The sequence below is a fragment of the Pipistrellus hanaki genome, assembly GCF_964339955.1.
Source record: "Pipistrellus hanaki genome assembly, chromosome: 15".
NCBI classification, from domain to species: domain Eukaryota; kingdom Metazoa; phylum Chordata; class Mammalia; order Chiroptera; family Vespertilionidae; genus Pipistrellus; species Pipistrellus hanaki.
In genome coordinates, this window is record NC_140517.1 from 11,967,104 (window position 1) to 11,988,606 (window position 21,503).

The 21,503-nt window shown below is 46.9% G+C and overlaps 1 protein-coding gene across 1 annotated transcript in view; it reads left to right on the forward strand.

Annotated features, from left to right (window-relative positions):
• Positions 1-21,503, forward strand: part of CDH1 (cadherin 1) — a 76,461-nt gene that overhangs the window by 35,427 nt on the left and 19,531 nt on the right. Inside the window, exons 3-6 of the mRNA XM_084861019.1 lie at positions 15,237-15,481; positions 18,952-19,095; positions 19,217-19,372; positions 20,108-20,252. Coding sequence (XP_084717145.1) covers positions 15,237-15,481; positions 18,952-19,095; positions 19,217-19,372; positions 20,108-20,252 — 690 coding nt within the window. The remainder of the gene's footprint in view (positions 1-15,236; positions 15,482-18,951; positions 19,096-19,216; positions 19,373-20,107; positions 20,253-21,503) is intronic.

Genomic DNA, 21,503 nt, shown 5'->3' on the forward strand with positions numbered 1-21,503 from the left:
GCCTGTGTGCAAGCTTCCAATTTTTGATCATATTGGAAAGGGGAGAGAGGCCAGGTAAACGGACTGTTGATGAAAGAAAGGTCCAAACCGCCAAAACCAGTTTGGCTCAGTGGATAGAGCGTCAGCCTGCAGACTGAAGGGTCCTGGGTTCAATTCCAGTCAAGGGCACGTACCTTGGTTGCAGGCACATCCCCGGTAGGTAGTGTGCAAGAGGCAGCTGATCGATGATTCTCTCTCATTGATGTTTCTTTCTATTCCCCTCTCTTCTTCTCTGTAAAAAAAAAAAAAAAAAAAAAAAAAAAAAAAAAAAAATCAATAAAATATATTAATAAAAAAAGGTCCAAACCTGTAAGACTTTTTATGAGTTTATCTGAGCCAAACTGACAACAGTTGCTGGGAAGCAAAATCTCAACAGATTGAGCTCCAGAGAATGGCAGTTGTGCACCACGTTTTGTACGTGACAAAGGAGGAGGTGTAAGGGGCTACATGAAATCCATTGGTGATAGATTAAGGGGTGGGGGGAGGGGGATCTGGGATGGGATGGAAAGTAAAACGAGTAGACAGACACACCCTTCTTTTCCGTAGGTGAGTACAGGATAGTGACCGGTCTCCTGCTCTAGGGGTGTGTGTCTGGAAAAAGGAAATTATTCTGACATTCCAAAGGTTTGTTGTTGAAGATGCAAGAAAATAGACAGGCCCCATGAAGGTAAAGATTGACCTATGTCAAGGAAGATACCAGCCTAGGACAGGACTACCCACCACGACTGGCTTTCAGTTGAGAAGTTTTCGTTTCAGACCCTCCTATGTGGTTCCTTTTGGTCTCTCAGTTTGTAAGGCCGCCATGCAGGCCTCCCCTGAGCTTGTCAGGTTTCGTACGTGGCCCTTTTTCCATCCACAGGACCACGGAGTCTTGTGAGAGCTGCATCCAATAACGTTAAAAGTTTGGGAACTGAACTGGGACAGGTGCCACTGGCCCTTGTGGTGGCAGCCACGGTATCATGGCCTCTTGAGTTAGTCTTGTGGCCGGTGGCTGCACCCGTGCATCTGCCAAAGTCTACGCCTGGAACCGGGGCTTGGTCTTCCTGTCGTTTTCTTATTTTTTATTTTTTTTTTTCTTACTTGGAGTGAGAAACACCAATTTGAGACATTTCTGCTTTTTCCGGGGACTTGGCAGGACGCGGGATTGGTTGTGGGGGTTTATTTCTCAGGAGCGAAGGCGCAGGCTGGGGCTGAGCGGTTACCTCCAGCAAACAAACGCTCTTGGAAGCGGCTGCCTTCCGCATCAATGCCTATTTGTTCTCGATAATGGAAAACGTGCGAGCGTCCACTCAGAAAGAAAACACTTTCTCTTCTTGCGAGCTCCGTGGGACAAGCGAGCACTTGTTTGGGAGTCATCTGCAAGGCATGTGACCCGGAGCCTCTGGGAGATGCCCGGCTTCTGAGCCTGGGCTTCCAGCTCATCTTCGGGGGCTGCCTTAGGAGTCTCGTTCCAAACGTCAGAGGCAGAGGGCTCGGCGTTCCTAGCACAGCCCACCTTTGGGGAAGGTGCACGCCCCACATTCTTCCCCTGTGAAGAGGCTTCCAGGCTTTGCTCCCCAGTTACCGAGGGATCCCAGCTTCCCAGCTCCACGCCTGGGCCAGCATATTTCTGCGTCAGCTCGCTCTTGGGAAATGCTGTCGCCAGATCGGCGCATATGTCTACCTGGGTTGTGTTCTGCACGGAGGATTAAGCCTGTGGTGTTAAGCAAACTACCTTTGTCCCTAGCATGGATTTTCCTCCATGTGTCAGAGAGGCAGAGGTAGTTTTTCACCGAGTGGCTGCTCCACCAGCGGTGGCAGGTTTGGGGCGGGAATCCTGCTTTAGAGAGCCACTGGCTCTGTGACCTTGAGCAAATGGCTTAAGCCTTCCTGGGCCTCGGGCTCCTCGGGCATCCGGGGGGATTAAAGGACCCCGCCTGCTTCCCAGCAGTTCCACGCCTGTGCAGAGCTCAGCACCGCGTCTGCACTTAACGACTATCATTATATCGAATATTTATTTACTCTTCTAATTATTGTTCATTAAGAACGATTTGTGGCTTCTCTTTTCCTTCCCCACGTTTTCCTGACTCTGACCTTGGCATGATTGGGTGCAAGGGATTCGTGTCACTCTTGAACCATGGGGCTTGGGCTCATGGGGTCCTCCTCACAGGCCATCCTAGCAACTGTTTTTGTTACGGGTTCGTTGAGGTATAACTTATAATACATCTCTTACAGTTTGCTCACTGTGAGTGTACAGTGAGATGATTGTTGTGCGTATGCACAGCCATCTGGCCATCGCCACAATCTGGCTTTAGAATGTTTGTATCACCCCACAAGTTAGCTTGTGCCTCTCAGCAACCAAGACTCAGACCCATCCCTAGTGCCTGGCAACCACTGACCGTGGTTGTCATATAAGTGGACTGTGTACTCTTCTGGGCACTTCTTACAAATGCCCAGGCACGGGTCTTGCCCCAGGTGAACTGAATCCAATCTCCTGGGCTGGTAGGTTTTTTTTTTTGTTTTGTTTTGTTTTTTTAATTGTAGTCTTTGTCGTCGTCTTCCACTTAGCATAATGCTTCTAAGGTTCATCAGTACTACGGCAGGTACTGTTTCTATTGCTGAGTAGCACTACCATACTTGATCCTTCCTAATAGCTATCTAGGTTGATTTTTGTTGTCTAATGGACAAGTGGAGGGAAAAGAAGAAAGCTGAGGAAGAAGGCCCTTAAAAATATGGTAGTACCTACCCATGCCCTAATTTTAGAAAAGCAGGGCGTTATAGATACAGGACAGGGAAAGTAAGTGAATTAGGAAAGGGTCGTAGACCAGAGTCTGAAGGACACACAGGACACACAACAAGCATTAACAGTGGCTTCTCTGCTTGGATGGAACCATCAGTGCTTTTTTACTTTTATTTTTTTTTAAATGTTTTTATTGATTTTAGAGAGAGAGAAGAAGGGAGTGGGATTGAGCCTGAAACCCAGACATGCACTCTGACCTTTGGTACATGAGATAATGCTCAACCTACTGAGCCACACTGGTCAGGGAGACCATGAGTGCTTTTGATTTGTCTCTTTGTGTGTCTGTGTGTGTGTGTGTGTGTGTGTGTTTCCTTTTTTTGAGGGGGTGGGTGACAGCTTTATTGAGATATAATTTACACATCATACATTAAATCCTTTTAAACTGTAGTATTCAATGGCTCTTGAGTATATACTCACAGAGCTGTGCAGCCACAAATAACTTGAGAACATTTTCATCATCCCAAAACGAAGTCCCTCATCCTCTAGCTGCCACCTCTTGGCAGCCCCTTCTCCCAGCCCCCAGAGCTAGGCATCCACTCATTTATTTTTCATCTATAGAATTTGCCTATTCTGGATATTTCATATAATTTAAAATTGGCTTCTTTTAGCATAATGTTTACAAGGTTCATGCACGGGGTAGCACGTATCAGTGCTTCATTTATTCTTGCTGCTGAATGCATAATATTCTCTGGTATGGACATGCCACATTCTATCCGTTGATGAACATTTGGGTTGTTTTCACTATTTTGAATCATGTTACTACGTCACCTGTGTTTTGTCACTTTCCCCCTCTAACATAAGGTATTGCTGTTGAAATTAAAAACAAAACTTAAGATTTGAGAGGGAAATACCACCCTGAGTAACAAATGGCCGAGGAATGTGAGGTGTGTGTGTTTCTACCATCATGTTATCATCCAACAGCCCAGAGCAAAAGGAAGGGAAGTCACGGGGTATCAGGTGGGGAAGGAGGAGGCCTCAAAACCCAGAAGATCAGACTGTAACGGGGTGGGGCTGTAGCTTTGGGGGAGCACTCTCCCTCCCGGGAGCATGCCCGCATCTTTCCTCCCTCTCAGGCGTGCATTGCATCTCCTAAGCTCTTAGGGTCCCCACGAGACTTGCAACGAGCAGTGGCAGCTCATCCCGGGCTAACCCCCAAACCTCTCTCCAAGGCCCCCTTTTTTCCTACTTCCCTGCGAGTGAAAGCAGCCCCATCTAGGCTCTCTGTTACCTCTTCTTTCCTAAGCCCTTGCTTGTGTCACTGACCCCAGTATTTAATAAACGTACTGTCGCCCTAAGTGGCTTGGCTATGTGGATAGAGTGTCAGCCTGGGGACTCAAGGGTCCCAGGTTCAATTCCGGTCAAGGGCATGTGCCTTGGTTGCGGGCATATCCCCAGTGGGGGGTGTGCAGGAGGCAGCTGATCGATGTTTCTCTCTCATCGATGTTTCTAACTCTGTTCCTCTCTGTAAAAAAAAAAAAATCAATAATATATATATATATATTTTTAGGTACTCTATCAACCCCTCTTTTGCCCCCACGAAAACAGCAATACTAAGTCTTGAGAATCAGCCAGACAGACCTGGGTTTGAATCCCACCTCAAGCCACTCAGTGTTATATGAACTTGGGAGAGTCACTCTCTGAGACTTTACCGATTAACTTGAAGAGCGATACTTCCCCCACTGGTGTGGCGATAACGTAAAGTGTTTATTATACCTCTTGCCTCTCCTAAGGGCAGACTTTGGAAAGCCATTCTCCACCATCATCGGGTGCTCCCAGCACCTGGGGGAGGTTTAAAATACACCCGTGCCTGTGCTCTACTAGCCCTAAAGATCAAATTCAGTTACCCCGGGCAGGGCCCAGGCCTGGGGATTCTGTTGTTGTTGTGTTGGTAATCCTCACCAGACGATATTTTTTCCATTGCTTTTCAGAAAGAGTAGAAGGGGGGTAAAGGGGAGGGGAGAGAGAGAGAAACATTGATGTGAGAGAGTCCATCGACTGATTGCATCCTGCACAAGCCCCAACTGGGGGCGGGGAGTGAACCCACAACTCAGGTACCTGCCCTTGACCGGGAATGGAACCCACGACCCTTGGGTGCACAGGCCGATGCTCTTACCACTGAGCAACGCCAGCTAGGGCCAGGCCTGGGAATTTTTTTAGCCCAGGAGAGTCTGTCCCGGGCACATTAGACCCTGGATTGGAAATGATGTTACAGGTATATTGGTCACGGTGCTTTATTTCATAAGTGGCCAACTAAGCGCGCTCCCTTAGGGCCTAGGACCCAGTCCCTCACCCCAGGCCCATCAGCTGCCTCTAATCTGAGGGGTCAACAGGAGTTGGACTTTCTGACCGTGGGGCCCTCTCCAGCCTTGGGGAAAGCAGGAGAAAGGAGAAGTGAACAGATGTTGTGGTGCATGAGGGAGCCTCTTCTTTCTAATCAATAAGCAAACAGTTGCTGGAGTTGCCCAACCGGCCACAGGAATGTTTCCTGGGTTGCAGGCCATGGGAATGATCAATTAGGCAGGCAGGTTGGGTGTTTGTGTAGTTAACCTGCAGCCAGAAGCTGGGACAGTAAACCCCCAATTTAGCGAGGAAGCCAGAGAGCCTCCCCATTCTCTTTGTTGTTTTTGACTAAACCCAACAAGTTTTCCTTGCTGGGACAGGGAAGAAGTCCCCTCCTCCTCCCCCCCAGGCTGGATGCCAGCTCCCTGCTGGAGCCGAGTGCCATTGCTTCCCCCTCTTCCCTTTAAAAAAAAATTTAATATATGGCCCTAACTGGTTTGGCTCGGTGGCTAGAGCATCGGCCTACGGACTGAAGGGTCCCAGGTTTGATTCAAGTCAAGGGCATGTACCTTGGTTGCGGGCACATCCCCAGCTAGGGGGTGTGCGGGAGGCAGCTGATCGATGTTTCTAATTCTCTATCCCTCTCCCTTCCTCTCTGTTAAAAAAAAAAAAAAAATCAATAAAATATATTTTAAAAATAAAAATGTAATATACTAGAGGCCCGATGTGTGAATTTCATGCAAGAGTAGGCGCTTGCTGCCATGGCAGCTTTGTCGGGAAGGACGTCCAGAAGGTCGTTCAGCTCTCCGGCTGGTTGATTTGCATATTATATTACACTTCTGTTGTTATAAATTTTTATTGGTTTCAGAGAGGAAGGGAGAGGGAGAGAGAGAAACATCAATGATGAGAAAGAATCGTTGGTCAGCTGCCTCCTGCACATCCCCTACTGGGGATCGAGCCCACAAGCCAGGCATGTGCTCTTGACCAGAATGGAACCCAGGATCCTTCACAGGCCGATGCTCTGTCCATTGAGCTAAACCAGCTGGTGCCTCTTCCCTTTTTTGGACAGGTGAACGAGAGGCCTTGGCAGTTAGCGTTCACCTTGGAGAACTAAAGCCAAGTCCTTGGTCTCGGACTTGAGCAGAGAACCAACACCGGCTGAGCCACCAGAGCCCCATCCAGGCAGGATATTGAGGTCAAACTAGGTGAGGCCTTATCAGCGGGCGCTGGCCCGTGTCTGAACTGCCCGGGACAGGCCTGCGATGAAGATGACTTAAAACAGTTCTTTTCTGGCCTTGATCTGACCAAGGGCAAAGGGAATGGAGGCCGGGTCCGTCTAGACAGGAGCAGGAGCCTTCACCACTCACAGGCCTGTGCGGGAGCGCCGTGCTAACATGGCTTCATTTCACTAGAATGCCAGCCCCAGGAGGTCAGGGATCAGGACCTGCAGCCCTGCTGTGTTCACCCCTGGCTCTTCAGAACTAGAACAGGGCCCAGCCCACAGCAGCTGAGCAGCAGGTGAGCAGTGCTAGGCGCTTGAATTTCCTCCTGGTTGTCACATGGCTCCCTCCCTTCCTCCTTTAGCATGCAGCTTGAAGCTGGAACTTCTCCTCCTCCTCCTCCTCTTTATTATTATTATTACTTTTAAATCCTTAAAACAATGTTCAGGAGGACATGTTTTTCATAGATTCTATAGAGACAGAGGAAGAGGGAGAGGGAGAGGGAGAGGGAGAGGGAGAGGGAGAGGGAGAGGGAGAGGGAGAGGGAGAGGGAGAGGGAGAGGGAGAGGGAGAGGGAGAGGGAGAGGGAGAGGGAGAGGGAGAGGGAGAGAGAGAGAGAGAGAGAGAGAGAGAGAGAAACGTCGATTGATGCCTCCCGTACACACTCCAACCAGAGATAGAACCCAAAACGGGTATGTACTCTTACTGTGAATTGAACCTGCGACCCTTGGGTGCACAGGCCAGTGCTCTAACCCAACTGAGCCACACCAACCGGGGCCTAAAGTAACTTGTCTCGTTCCCTCCAGCTGCTGCAGGGAACCTTGGAACCCCCTTACATGCTTGTTTTTCTGAATTAACACTTTTCATTGCTGATTTGTCAATTGTCTCATCCCCGTTGGGAATGGAAGCCCCGTGAGGGCAGGGCCGTTGCTTTGTTTCGCTGTATGTCCCAGGCCTCGGGATGATGCCAGGCAAAGAGTAAGGGCTCAGGCACTGTTTGGTTGAAGAAACAATCCTCCATGCAGCCCCTTAAAGGAGAAGCGGAGAATGGGGAAACTGACGCTCTAGGGAGGTCAGCTTAGCTTGCCGACAGCAGCACGTAAAAAGCACAGCTGGGGTTTGAACCCAGATGGGTTTGGCCTGCATTTATACAGAGGTAAACTCTACAAGTGTTTGCACTGGCTTTTAGCCACTTCCTCAAGTGCCACTTAGGACATTTTTTACTGGGCTGATTCTGATCGGCACCACCGTTCAAGAACACAAACAGCATTAGCCTGAGCAGAACCATGACTGGGGAGCAAAAACACACTGTCTGAGTGACCCAGGGGGAGGACAGGGGTGATGGATCACCCCTTTGTTCTTGTGGGTGCCCCTTCCCAGGGGCCTGGTTCCTTCACCTGTGATCTCATTGCTCACTGTTTTCTCTCTGCCCTGACACCCTGCCCTGCCCTCCCCCTCAGCCTGTTTTGATGGAAACGGAAGCAAAGGGGGACTTTGCTCCTTGCTTTCTACCCAGGCTGCGTTCATTGTTTGTTGTTTTTTTAAAATAGATATTTTATTGATTTTTTTACAGAGAAGAAGGGGGACGGAGAGAGAGTTAGAAACATCGATGAGAGAGAAACATCGATCAGCTGCCTTCTGCACACTCCCTGCTGAGGATGTGCCTGCAACCAAGGTACATGCCCTTGACCGGAATCGAACCTGAGACCCTTGAGTCGCTCTGTCCACTGAGCCAAACTGATTAGGGTAGCGTTGACATCTTTTATTGGGGTGCTGGTGAAGATAGAGACCATGTAATTAAAATGTGTTCTTTGCAAAGACGTGATGGGAGGCTGGGAGAAAGACCTCATTGAGCTTCATGAGAGTAAAATTCCCATCTCGGGGGTCCCCTGGGCGCCCCCTGTCAACAAGGGAGATCTGAGCGCAGTTATGGGTGCCCCAGGCGACGACACCCCTGGAACCCATCACCTGGGCTTCGTGGACACACAACTTGAATTGCGCTTCTGCAACGTGATATCCAAGCTGCTTATCTTTCCCAGAAAAATGTGTGGGTTTAAGGCTAGCTCATGAGAGGAATTCTTGACTTATTTTAGCTAATGCAACATGTTGACTTAAAGGAGGACATTTATATATATAAAATTGATTTCAGAGAGGAAGGAAATGGGAGAGAGAGATAGAGACATCAGTGATGAGAGTGGATCATGGATTGGCTGCCTCCCGGTTCATAGGTCAGTGCTTAACAACTGAGTCATACCGGCTGGGCAAGGAGAACATTCTTGAATCTGCCATTCAACACTTTCTCCTTCGCGTGGCTTCTGATTGTCACTGTCCTTACTTAATGTTTTCTGAGTCTTGGAACTGGTTTTCCGAGGCACAGCAGCCTTCGTTCCAGGAGAGCAAGGGAGTGTGTGTAGGGGGAAGATGGAGAACGGAAACTTGGCTGTCCCATGCCAGCTACTCCCCACCTGTCCTATTCCTCTGTGTGAACTAACCTCCGGGATCCATTCACGTAGTAATTATTTTGCAAAATGGCTCATCAATACGAAGAGGCTGCCTGTGGTTAAGTCCCCATAGTGGCTGCCGACCACAGGCTCTGCCACTTGATGGCCGTGTGGCCTGGCCGGGTCTCCTCGGTGACACTTCTCGGAGCCTCAGTTTCCTCGTTTATAAGCAGGACTGCCCAGGCCACTGGTGTCTAGGAAGGCTATCAGGTGGTATTGGGTCCCTGGTTCTCAGTAGCGAATGGACACATATAATTTGAGGCTTATTGGGGCTAAAAAGATAGTCTTCCTGGTGCAATGAGTCTCCTCGGCATCGCCGAGAGTGGCCGAGCTGGAGGCTTTCCCTCCCACTTTATAAACGCGAAAACGACATTTTTGTGCTGAGCCTGGGTATTCAGTGAACCCATAAAGTTTAGTAATTTCATGGACACCATCAAAGGAAAATGGTCCAGAATCATGCAGAGCCATCAAAGAAAATGAAACCTATGAAGGAATTGTATAGGCAGTGGTAGCTATGGAGAATTGTGGCTTTGTTTGAAACACCGTGCCTAACCAGCAAAAATAAACTCTTGCCTAGCTAAGTGATCCGTGTCTGTCTTCCCAGGATTCCTTTCGTTCATCAGGTTAAACATCTTGTCTTTTTAAAAAATATATTTTGCCCTGGATGTTTGGCTCAGTGGATAGAGCGTCGATCTGCAGACCGAAGGGTGTCCTGGGTTTGATTCCAGTCAGGGCACATGCCTGAGGTGCGGGCTCGATCCCCAGTAGGGGGCATTCAGGAAGCAGCCAATCAATGATTCTCTTTCATCATTGATGTTTCTATCTCTCCCTTCCCCTCTGAAAGCAATAAAAAATATATTTAAAAAAATAAAATAAAAAATAAATCTTTTTGATTTCAGAGAGGAAGGGAGGAGAGATAGAAACATCAATGATGAGAGGAATTCATTGATTGGCTGCCTCCTGTACGATTGAGCATGGCTTATAGTACCCTGACAGGGAATCGAACTGTGCTAAACTTCTTGTCTTTTATCTTCTCTAAGTTAGAAACTGAAGCCTTCAGTCTGGGGGTACGTAATGGCCGTGTGACCCCCGGGGGCCTCAGAAGGCTCTCAGATCTAGCCCTCGAGTTGTGTGTGTGACTTTCTCTTCCTCAGGCTGAGCGCTCAAGTTCAAATGGTCCTTGAATGAAAGCTAAATGCCCTCTGCTTCGGTGTTAGCTGTGGCAAATGCGTTCTGATGAGAGGGAAACAATCCATAATGCATGCCTTTGTGTGTGGTGTGGTGAAGACACTGCTTTCAAGTAGTTGCTTCTAAGAGACTGGGGTATCCCAGTTTTGAGTTATAGTTACCAAATAATAACTATAGTTAGCTGGCTTTGATAGCAGGCCCCTGTCCTTAAATCTCAACATCTCCTGGAAATACATAAATGCTTTTCAAAACTGTCTTGTTCCTACCCACTCACATTCCAGCAACGGGGCTGGGCGGGGGTGGGGGAAGAATCCTTGAAGCTGGACTGTTCTGTGGCAGGATGGCAATTCCAAGCGAAGAATGCTGCCGAGCACCCAGAGCCTACCCCAGGGCTGGTCACGAGTTTAATGTGTATTTGAACTTCACTCATCTCTTCCAGGGCCTTCTGATGAAAGCTGCTACTTCCGCCAAATAAGCTAGAAAATGAGACTCTTGCAGGATAAATAATACACAAAATCACAATGTGTTAAAAAAAGAAAAAAAAAAAAGTTATTTTGTCCGGCCGGTGTGGCTCAGTGGTTGAGTTTTGATCTCTGAACCCCAAGGGATCATAGCTCGATTCCCAGTCAGGGCACATGCCCGGGTTGTGGGATCGATCTCCAGTGTAGGATGTGCAGGAGGCAGCCAATCAATGATTCCCTCTCATCATTGATATTTCTACCTCTCTTCCTCTCTGAAATCGATAAAAATCAAGAAAAGTCACTTTTATTTTTATTGTTTTAAAAAAGTAATTCGTTGTAATTGTGACATGCAATCTATACTAATAAAAGAGTAATATGCTAATTAGACCAAATGTCTTCCAGACATCCTTCTGGACAAAGCCACTGTGGTAGGGGCTGGGGCAGAGGCGGTTAGGGACAATCAGGCTGGCAGGGAGAGCAATTAGGGGCGATCAAGGCAGAAAGGTTAGGAGCCAGCGTTTGGCAGTCAGACATCCCCTGAGGGGATCCCAGGTTGGAGAGGGTGCAGGCCAGGCTGAGGGACCCTTCCCCTATCCCCTGTGCATGAATTTTGTGCACTGGGTCTCTAGTCCTATATAATAAAAGCCCAATATGCTAAGTGTCCAACCATTTGTTCAACCATTTGACTAGTAGCTATGATATGCACTGATCACTAGGGGACAGATACTCTGACCAGTAAGTTAACTTGCTGCTGGGGTCCAGCTGATCAGGACTGGGCAAGGTGGGCCGGAAACGCCCTGTAGCCCTTCCATGGTTCCTCCCCAGCCCTGATCGTGCACTGGTGGGGTCCCTTGGCCGGCTCTCCAACATCCCCTGAGGGTTCTTGGATTGTGAGAGGGCACAGGCCAGGCCAAGGCACCCGCTGGTGCACAAATTCATGCACCGAGCCTCTAATATAATATAAGGATGTACAAGGAAAACATGTTTAACAAAAAGAAAACTACTTTCTAACCCTGCTGCTACCACACTTCTTCCAGTCTTCCCCTACCTGCCTCCACCGAGACTACTGTTAACCACCTGGTGTGTAGAATTCCATACTGACCTGGGATGTCTTTTCCTTAAATATTCCTTTTCATTATTGCTGGAAAGTGTAACCCCATTTTGCATACGGGAACAGAGGTGAAGACAGCCCAGCAGCCCTTCCCTCACCAGCATATAATTTAGGGCAAAGGAAATGGGGCTAGTGATGTCTATGCAAAGGCTGAGGAGGTGGGAAATTTAATCCGAAAATTGGACATAAGGATCACAGTGCAAGGGGTCAGTCTGGCTAATAGAGAGGAGCATGAGGAACAGTGGTTAGGGTCATGAACTCCCAGGCGGTCTGGATTCCAATCCCAGCTCTACTGCTTAACAAACTGCCTCAGTTTTCCCATCTTGAAAAGGCAACATTGGTAGTACCAACAACCTCCTGGAGTTCTGGGATACATATTAGCAAAGTGCTGAGAATAGAGCTGGACACAATATTCTGTACATGTTAAAAATATTTAAAAATTGCCTGGCTGGTGTGGCTCAGAGGTTGAGCCTCATCCTATGAGCCAGGGATGAAGGTTCGATTCCTGTTCAGGGCACAGGCCTTGGTTGCAGACTTGATCCCCATTAAGAGACATGCAGGAGGCAGCCAATCAATGATTTTCTCTAATCATTGGTGTCTCTATCTCTCCCTCTCCCTTCCTCTCTGAAATCAATCAAAATGTATTAAAAAATTACTTAAATAAAGGTAGTTGAAGTGATTGGTTGAGGGTGTAGTTTTTGATGGTGTTAACGTTATGGTGGTGAAAAGATTTTCCCATTAAGGGATGACCATTGGGTTCTTGGCTCTTGTCACTGGGATTTGTTTTTTTAGATCAAGTGACCAATTGACGGGTTTAAGAAAGAAGGAGGAAAAAAGGATTGCACCCTCTCCAATCCGGGACCCCCAGTCGGGGGATGTCTGGCTGAAAAGAATAGTTAGTTCCTTGCTGGCTTTATTTTCGTTTAACTTTTTTATTTTGAATATGTTTCATTCTATCCACTTCCCATATACTGATCCTCTTGTTCCAGCAGTTTGCCATTCTTTTTTTTTTTTAAATATATTTTATTGATTTTTTTACAGAGAGGAAGACAGAGGGATAGAGTTAGAAACATCGATGAGAGAGAATCATCGATCGGCTGCCTCTTGCACACCCCCTACTGGGGATGTGCCCGCAACCAAGGGATATGCCCTTGACTGGAATCGAACCTGGGACCCTTCAGTCCTCAGACCGACGCTCTACCACTGAGCCAAACAGGTTTCAGCCAGTTTGCCATTCTTATTCCCTCTCCCACATGCTGGCCTTAGCATTCCCTGTGGCTCCTCCTCACTGGCCAGCCCCGGCCAGGTGTGAAGGAAGCTTCCCGGAGCCTCCCCAGATCTGGAGATCCCCCCTGGGTCTGTCCTATAATTTCGGGTGTATCAGCCTCGAGGATCAGGTTGCCAGGAAAGGTAATGACCCTTAATGAGCACCTGGAAATTCAGGTTGGGGCTGCCTGGTGGCCACACTTCTCCTGTCACTTCCCGAAGGGTGGGGCTCCGTCACCATTAAGACCAGACGCCCCAGAGCAGGTTAAACGCCTTGCATCAAGGTATGCGCAAAGCCATTTTCATTTTTTCAGGCCGCCACCCTTGGCAAGTCCAGTCATGCTTGTCCCAACTTTCGCTACCAGATCGGAGCTGGCTGGCTAAAGGAACGCCGGGTGATAGATAAACAAAGGCAGCTCTTGTTCCCTGGTGATGGCACAAGCCGCCAAACAGTCCAGGTGCCCCAGGATTTCTGTTGGAGTGACCTGGGGGAGGGTTATTTGAAAAATATCTTGTTTTGCTCGTTTAAGAAGTAATTTCTGTTTTAGACTTACAGGGAGGTATCTGCCCATCCTTTGAAAGACTTTGCATTTTTTTGCCCTTGATGGTGTTGCTCAGTTGGTCGGGTGTTACCCCGTGCACCAAAAGCTTGCTGGTTCGATTCCCAGTCTGCGGGTTTGATCCCCGGAGAAGGAATGTGCTCGTTTTTAATCAGGGGTGCAGAAGGCAGCCAATCCATGTTTTTCTCTCACATCCATGTTTCTCTCCTTCTTTTTTCCCTTTTCTCTAAAAATCAGTAAAATGCCTGAAAGAAACTATTTAAAAAAAAAAAAAAAAAAAGACTTTTTCTTCTTGGCTTCTGTTATCATTTCAGGGTTCATCTGTCTGTTTAGCAAATACTTGTCTTCTAGCTCGTATGCAAAGAAATAAAAACCTCCTTTGACTTGCATTGTCCCTTTGCGTTCAAAATGTGATTCACATTCACTGGCACCTGGCTAATCTCCCACAAAACCCTAAAGAGGCAGGCTTGATAAGTGGAGGTATGTATGCTTCATGGTCTAATGGAAAAAACCGAGGTGCAGAGAGGTTAAGCATTTTACTGAGGCCGCTCAGCAAGAACATGGCAGAACTTGGGTTTATAATCCAGCCAAGAATCAGACCTTTCTTCATGTCACCGGACACCCCCTATCCCCCTCCCCCGCCCCTCCTGTCATTTATTACAGCATTATTTGCCAGGTAGTAGACTCCCAACTACTGCATGAGTTGGCTGCAGATTTTTATCAGCCCTGGATTTTAGGCTACGGGGCAAAAATCATCCTTTAAAAATAGCTAAGGCCCCAAGCGAACAGTTCTCTCCAGGGTGAGGGAGTGCCAGCCGTGAGACATGTTGAGGGTTAGTCCCAGCTCCACTGGAAAGTGGTTATAGGCTGTCAGGTAAGTTTCTTAACCTCTCGGAGCCGCAGTTTCTTCATCTTCAAAACGAGGGTTCCTCGTGGTACTTGCCCTGCCACCCCCCAACCATCGTTTTATTTTCTCTGGCAAGGGTGGGGCTGTTGGCTTCAAAAACATTGGCAAGGGTGGCCCCTGGTGGAGGAAGTGAAAACTGCAGTTCTAGGCATCATGGTGATTATGGGGCTTTCTGGCAGAGACCTGGTTCTCATGAGTGAAGAGAATGTCGAGCTACATAAAATAGGCACAAAAGCAGGAACTTAATAAAAGATCACTTAGACAAAATAGAAATTCCACTGGAGGAAGGAGGGGCAGTTATCTGAGTGGGAGGAAAACAGGCCAAGTTGAGTTTCTCAGGATGAAACTGTTTTATCTACGGTTCCCTCTGCCTTGAAGGCTCTTGAGCCGTGTTTTCTCCAAGGCTGGTTCCTGTAGGTCTCAGCTCAGAAGCCTCCATGTCAGAGAGAGCTTCCCGCACCATCCAATATAAGTTGTGCTTTCCCCAAACCTCCCCGCCCGCTGTCATTCTTATAGTTAGTACCCTCTTGAATTCCTTTAGAGCCAGGGGCATTTATCACTATCTGTAGTTTTTTTGGTTTTGGTTTTGGTATTTTTGTCCATCTCCTCCACAATAGTATAAGTTCAGTGAGAGCCAAGTGTCTTATCTGACTTGTTCACAATTGGTGGGAACCTGATCAATATGTTTATTGATTTGAGAGGGAGAGAGAAATAACAATCTCCTTTGACTTGCATTGTCCCTTTGCGTTCAAAATGTGATCAGGTTTGATCCCCGGTAGGAGCGGGGCAGGAGGCGGCCAATTGTGCTTAATTTGTGTGACTTAGGCTTTTGGTAGGTGAGTCCAGTTTGTTTTTTTTAAGAGAAGGAATGTGCTCGTTTTTAATCTGCCCGATTCCTTAATCGCTGTTCTTTATACCCTGCAGTGAGTTTTGAAGCATGCACCGGCCAACCGAGGACCATCTACGTCTCTGATGACACCAGATTCAGAGTGGGCACGGATGGGGTGCTGATTGTCAAACGGCCTTTGCAGCTACATAATCCAGAGCTGAGTTTCCATGTTTCTGCCTGGGACTCCGCCCGCAAGAAGCTCTCCACGAAAGTGACACTGAAGGCAGCAGTGCACGACCACCGCCAACACCGCCACCACCACCAGCACCACCACCATCATGTATGTTGCAGTGTTTCTTAAACGTTCACTGTTATTTTAGCCTGCTTCTTAAAGTGGGGTTCTCCACTTGGCACCGTGCAGATGTGGGGCTGGGTAATCTTTTGTTATGCAGCATCCCATGTCTTCACCCATTAGTTGCTAATTGCACCCCCTCGTGGTGACAACCAAAATGTCTCCAGACACTGCCAGGGTCCCCTGGGGAACAAAATAGTCCCCAGTTGAGAACCATCGGTCTAACTCAGTGGTCGGCAAACTCATTAGTCAGCAGAGCCAAATATCAACAGTACAACGATTGAAATTTCTTTTGAGAGCCGAAAACCGGCTTCTGGAAATTTCAATCACACTGTATGTGCAAACCTGCACGTGGTATTTTATGGAAGAGCCACACTCAAGGGGCCAAAGAGCCGCATGTGGCTTGCAAGCTGCAGTTTGCCAACTACTGGTCTAACTAAACTAATTTTTGTTGTTTTTCTTCTTCTTCTTCTTCTTCTTCTTCTTTTTTTTTTTTTTTTTTTTTTTTTTTTTTTTTTTTTTGTGTGTGTGTGTGTGTGTGTGTATGTGTAGAGGGGGATCAGATGGAATGGTGGCAAGATGCCATTATGTTTATTTCAGCAGGTTGAGTAGAATAGTGTGGGTAAGCGCATGGACTCTGTCTGGGATTGAATTTACTGCCTGAGTAAACGTGGAAGGTATTGTCAGTGCTTGAATGTCCTATCGGTAAAATGGAGATGATAATGACAGCACGGGTTAATACACGTGAAATGCTAGAACCACGCTCGGCATATGATAAGTACCCAGTAATTGTGAACTGTCCTTATCACTCCTTTCCTGGAGGAAGAATGAGTAAGAGGTCAATACTCCGCTCATTGGCTCTTTGTGTTCCTAGTGGAGAGGGTCTTGGCAAAGCCAGGGAAGAGGCAGTGGGAAGCTTTTGCCTCATTGGGCTGTAATCTACACAAGATCCTTCCCCATGATATGGCAGGGCCTGGCCCTCCATCTGGCTCTTACCAGGAGGCCAGTAACCATTCAGTGGACCAGCCGTGAATGGAAGGACGTATGCCTGTCCAGGTCCTTGGCAATTGTGTTTCTGGGGATTGTTAGCCAAAGCCAAATGCCTTTGCCAGTTTCTAAAGTGCTCCCATGGTGCTTCCTACCAAAACGTCTCTCTGGGGAGCATTCTAGTTGCATTCTGCTACTGCCCTGGAAGTGTGGACCGGGTTCTACATGCCAAGGCCCTTTCCGGCTAGCTCCTGTTTTTCTCTCCAAAGACTCCTGAAATTCAGAGGACTTAATAGTCCAGACAGATTGAAATTTATCATCCTGGTGTAATTGGACCGACCAGAAAAATGAGGAACTTAGCAGAGTTATATTAACATAGGTCCCTGACTCAAGTCCTCAGTGGACTCTGTCATTCTTGTAAGTTCAGCGCGGTGGGTTCTTGCTGGGCAGCTATGCCTCTTAGGACCAAAGACAGTTTTGCACTTGTTGGTTTTTCCCCCCCCAACTTTTCCTCCCCTCCTTTGCCAACTTTGCCTCTGCCTCCACGCCAGCTGATTGTGACTAGGTTCAAATACATGTTATAGAAAAACACAGATCACAGTGGCTCTTGCAAAATACAGTATTTCTCTTTCAAGTGAAGGAAATCGAAGTTAAGAGTAAGTTGTGGCCGGTGTGGAGAGCCCACAGCCATCCGGAGCCCAGGTCCTTTCTGTTCTGTCATCCACAGTCCATGGCTTCAGCCTCAAGGACACCTCATGATCCAAGAGGGCTGCCAGAGCTCCAGCAGTCACAGCTTTATTCCAGGTGACAAGAAGAAAGGGAGGAGGCACCAAGATGCATCGCTTACTTGTCTGCCTGCCTCCTTAAGAAGCCTTTGTGGAATTCTCAAGCAACACTTCTGCTTATATATCATTGGCTATAACTTGGCTCATGGCCACCCATAGCAGCAAATGTAGTAGTATAGGAAATATAGTATTTCATTTGGGTAAATTGCTGGATATAAAATTTAGATAGATAGATAGATAGATAGATAGATAGGTAGATAGGTTTTTTGTTTGCTTGTTGTTGAGTAAGAAACTAAGGAAGCTATTGAGTGGTAGGTGGCAACTCTATCATAACTGGTTTGGAGTTCACTTTACTTTGTCTCTAGTTCAAGGGATTCTTATGGAGCCAAGTGGTTCTTCACTAGGATAATGGGTGACATGAGAGAGAAACATCCATCAGCTGCCTCCTGCACACTCCCTACTGGGTATGTGCAACCAAGGTACATGCCCTTGACCAGAATTGAACCTGGGACCTTTCAGTCCGCAGGCTGACGCTCTATCCACTGAGCCAAACTGGTTAGGGCTCTTTCTCTTTTTTTTAAACCTCTTTCTTAATTCATGTAAGAATAGATTTTTTTAAAAAAGGATAGGTCTTATATTTATACTAGAGACCTGGTGCGTGTGAATTTGAGGATGAATATGGTGTGTGTGTGTGTGTGTGTGAAATATGCAGAATTGGGAAGGATTTTGTGATGATATCTGGTCACATCTCATGTTTGTCTTGTGCATTTTTAGTCAAATTAAAAAAAACAAAAAAACAAACAAAAAAAAAACACCAGAAACTAGGGCTTGAATCTCACTGGGCCAACAGTGACCAGTGGCTTTATCGATGGCGGGGGATGGAAGCGTCCTCTGGAACTTTGACTGTGCTACCACTAATCACTTTGAAACACTTAGGCAATTTGGAAGAGTGTTTTCCCTTCCATCATCAACTATCTTATTTCCCTGTGTGTGCATAACGTTATCATTATCACACATGAAAACTACTTAATACAAGTCTCAAAGGACGTTTTTGGTTCTCATCCCACAGCTTCCGTTCGAACAAATGGACACCTTAAAGATATAATGACACCACAAGAGCAAGGGATTTATATTGATCACAAAGTAGTTCTTAGTACCAGTTCCCAAAACTTACTGATTTTGGCTGATAACTCTATTTGGGGACCTATAACCCTAGAAAAAAAATATATATATAAAGGAAATGAAATTAAAACACCAGGATATCCAGATGTTTAAAAGCTCTGATACAAAAATCCTAGGATATACTGTTCTATTACCATTATGCTGTACACCTCAAACTAATACAAAATAATATGGAATGTAAGCTGGAATGGAAAAATAAAATTTAAAAATCATAACAAGTGTGACATTGTAGGCTTAAAATACTTACAAAATAACACCAAACCTATCATCGTGCATGTATAATGGTTACTTGAACTCTGGAGGCTAAGGAAGATCAAAAGAGAACACTTTATTATGGCTAGGTGGTTCGTTGTCTTTTGTTTTGGCTGTTAATTTTGTTATTCACTTAAAATCACTTGCTGCCCCCACAAGGATGGAAATGCTGACTGGATAGATTGGACTCTTCGGCCGGCATGATTTCTCATGAATTATCTCATTAATGTTCTTCATCTCTTTTCCTTTTAGGACGCTCTCCCTGAAGCCAGGACGGAAGTGCTCACGTTTCCCGACTCCCACCACGGTCTCAGAAGACAGAAGAGGGACTGGGTTATCCCTCCCATCTCCTGCCCAGAAAACGAGAAAGGCCCGTTTCCTAAGAATCTGGTCCAGGTAGAGAAGAATGCGCTCTATTTCTTTGGGAGGAATCTGGCAGAGAAGGACCAAGGAGAGGAAGGAGAAAGACCGATGTAAGGATCCTCTCTTGCTAATTCTGTGTCTGTTTTGTCTCCAGATCAAATCTAACAAAGACAAAGAGACACAGGTTTTCTACAGCATCACTGGCCAAGGAGCTGACGCGCCCCCTGTCGGTGTGTTTATTATTGAAAGAGAGACAGGATGGCTAAAGGTGACGCAGCCTCTGGATAGAGAAGCAATTGCCAAGTACACAGTGAGTATCGCTGAGATGCTTTTCAATGATGGGGGTCCCATCTTCCCAAAATTGTTTGGTCAACTGATCTGGATCCCTGGATTGGAGACGGTGAACATATGAGGGGCTTCATTTGCCACTTGGAGACCTATTGATAAAGAGAAATGACAGGAGAACCTGGATAAGGGGGGCTTTTAAATTACTTCTGTTGTTAGGAATACAGCGGGGAGAGTCCTTGTGCATCATGCTTCACCTTGGACCCAAGATATCAGCTTCCTGGAGCTGAAAGTGATGATGTCGGAGAGCAAAAACCATTTCTGGGGCCCGTAGCAGAGTGAGCTTACGGAGGCTGGGAAGTAATGTATTGAGGCCAAATGCAGAAAAATCAGGAGGACACACTAGCCTGGAGTGGCCAGGGCTAATTTTGCCCTGCTTGGGAGAAGTCAGAGCGTTAGGGTTCCACCGTTATCTCCGGGGCATGGCTCCCCAGCCCTCTTGTAGGGAATGGGAGCTCTGACCTGGTGGGTGTGTTCTGCAGCCCTCAGGTCTTCACATGTCGTGCTCTCAGCCAGTGTGCTGACCTCATTGGAGCATCAGCACGGGGGTGAGAAAAGGGCTCAGCTGCAGGTGTCCATGCCCTCGGGTCTCAGAGAGCCTGAAGGAGGGGACGCCAGGCGGAGCCCCCTCTCTGGACAGGCCACTTCTCCCACTTCTTTTCTCCTTGGGGCCCCAGTAACCCTCCCGTGGCTCTTGCAGCTCTTATCTCACGCCGTGTCTTCCAACGGGGAAGCCATTGAGGATCCGATGGAGATTGTGATCACAGTGACAGATCAGAATGACAACAGGCCCGAGTTCACCCAGGCGGTCTTTGAGGGGTCTGTCAAGGAAGGTGCTCTCCCAGGTAAGAGAAGCCAAACACCCAGAAAGATACTGAGGTCCTTTGGACCCCAGTGTGTTGGAGTTGGCGTTTGGGGTCAGGACCTTCTTGTGGACAGAATTTCAGTGAAAGCCACTGTGTGTGTGTATGTGTGCCCTGTTCGTGTGCATGCATGTAGCACTCTACCTGCAAAAATGTGTTTAAAATCAGAGGGATTTAAACACAACCTTCCTTCACTAAGCAGTAGTATGAACCCCTCATACAATTTTCCTGATCACATTTTTTTTCTCCTTCCCTTAGAGATAGACACTGCCCTCCCTTTTTCTTTCTTTCTTTCTTTCTTTCTTTCTTTCTTTCTTTCTTTCTTTCTTTCTTTCTTTCTTTCTTTTTTTTTTTTTTGTCTTCTACATTGTGTGTTTTTGCCCCTAGATAAAATCTTGTTAGTTTTGCCTACTTTTTTACGTGGTGATAAACTGTTTTCCGATGTGGTCAAACCAATTTGCGCTTCCGTCAGCAATGTATATCCTGGAATTATTAGACTTTTTAGCTTTAGTCAATGTGTAATGATTTCTCAGTACAATTTAAAAGTGCATTTCTCTGATTATTAACAGACTAAGCATCTCATATGTTTGTTGGCCATTTGAGTTTCTTCTTTTTTAAAATGTTTTTATTGATCTTTTTTTAGAGAGAGAAAAAGGGAGAGGAATCGAGAGATGAAAACATTGATGAGAGAGAAACATCATCAATTAGCTGCCTCCTGCACACCCCACAGTGGGGACCGAGCCCAAACCCCAGCATGTGTTGGGAACAGGAATTGAACCGGCGACCTCTTGGTTCCTGAGTCTATGCTCAGCCACTGAGCCATACCAGACAGGCTTGAGTTTCTCCTTGACGACTTGTCTATTCAAGTCGTTTGGCCTTTTATTTCCTTGGGCTATTTTTCCTTTTCCTATTAACTCTTAGAGTTATTTAGATGTCCTAGAACTTGTCCTATCAGTCCCAGTCCCTTGTATTATAAATATTTTCTCCCACCTTGAAGGCAGTGATCTCAAAGGACCCATTCTCTCAGGTGAAGCTGTGGCCGAGAAGACAGTTGAGGAAGTCTTGAGACTTCTTCCTATTTTTCAGGCTATTCACTCAGTATAAGAAACGTGGCAAAATGCTTTAGTTTAACCCTCACCCTTTCCCCATCTCCTCCTCACATCCACTTCCACCCAAAATATTTGCTGGAAAGACTGAGTGCTTGGAACACCGCTCATGTGGGGAAGGCTTTCT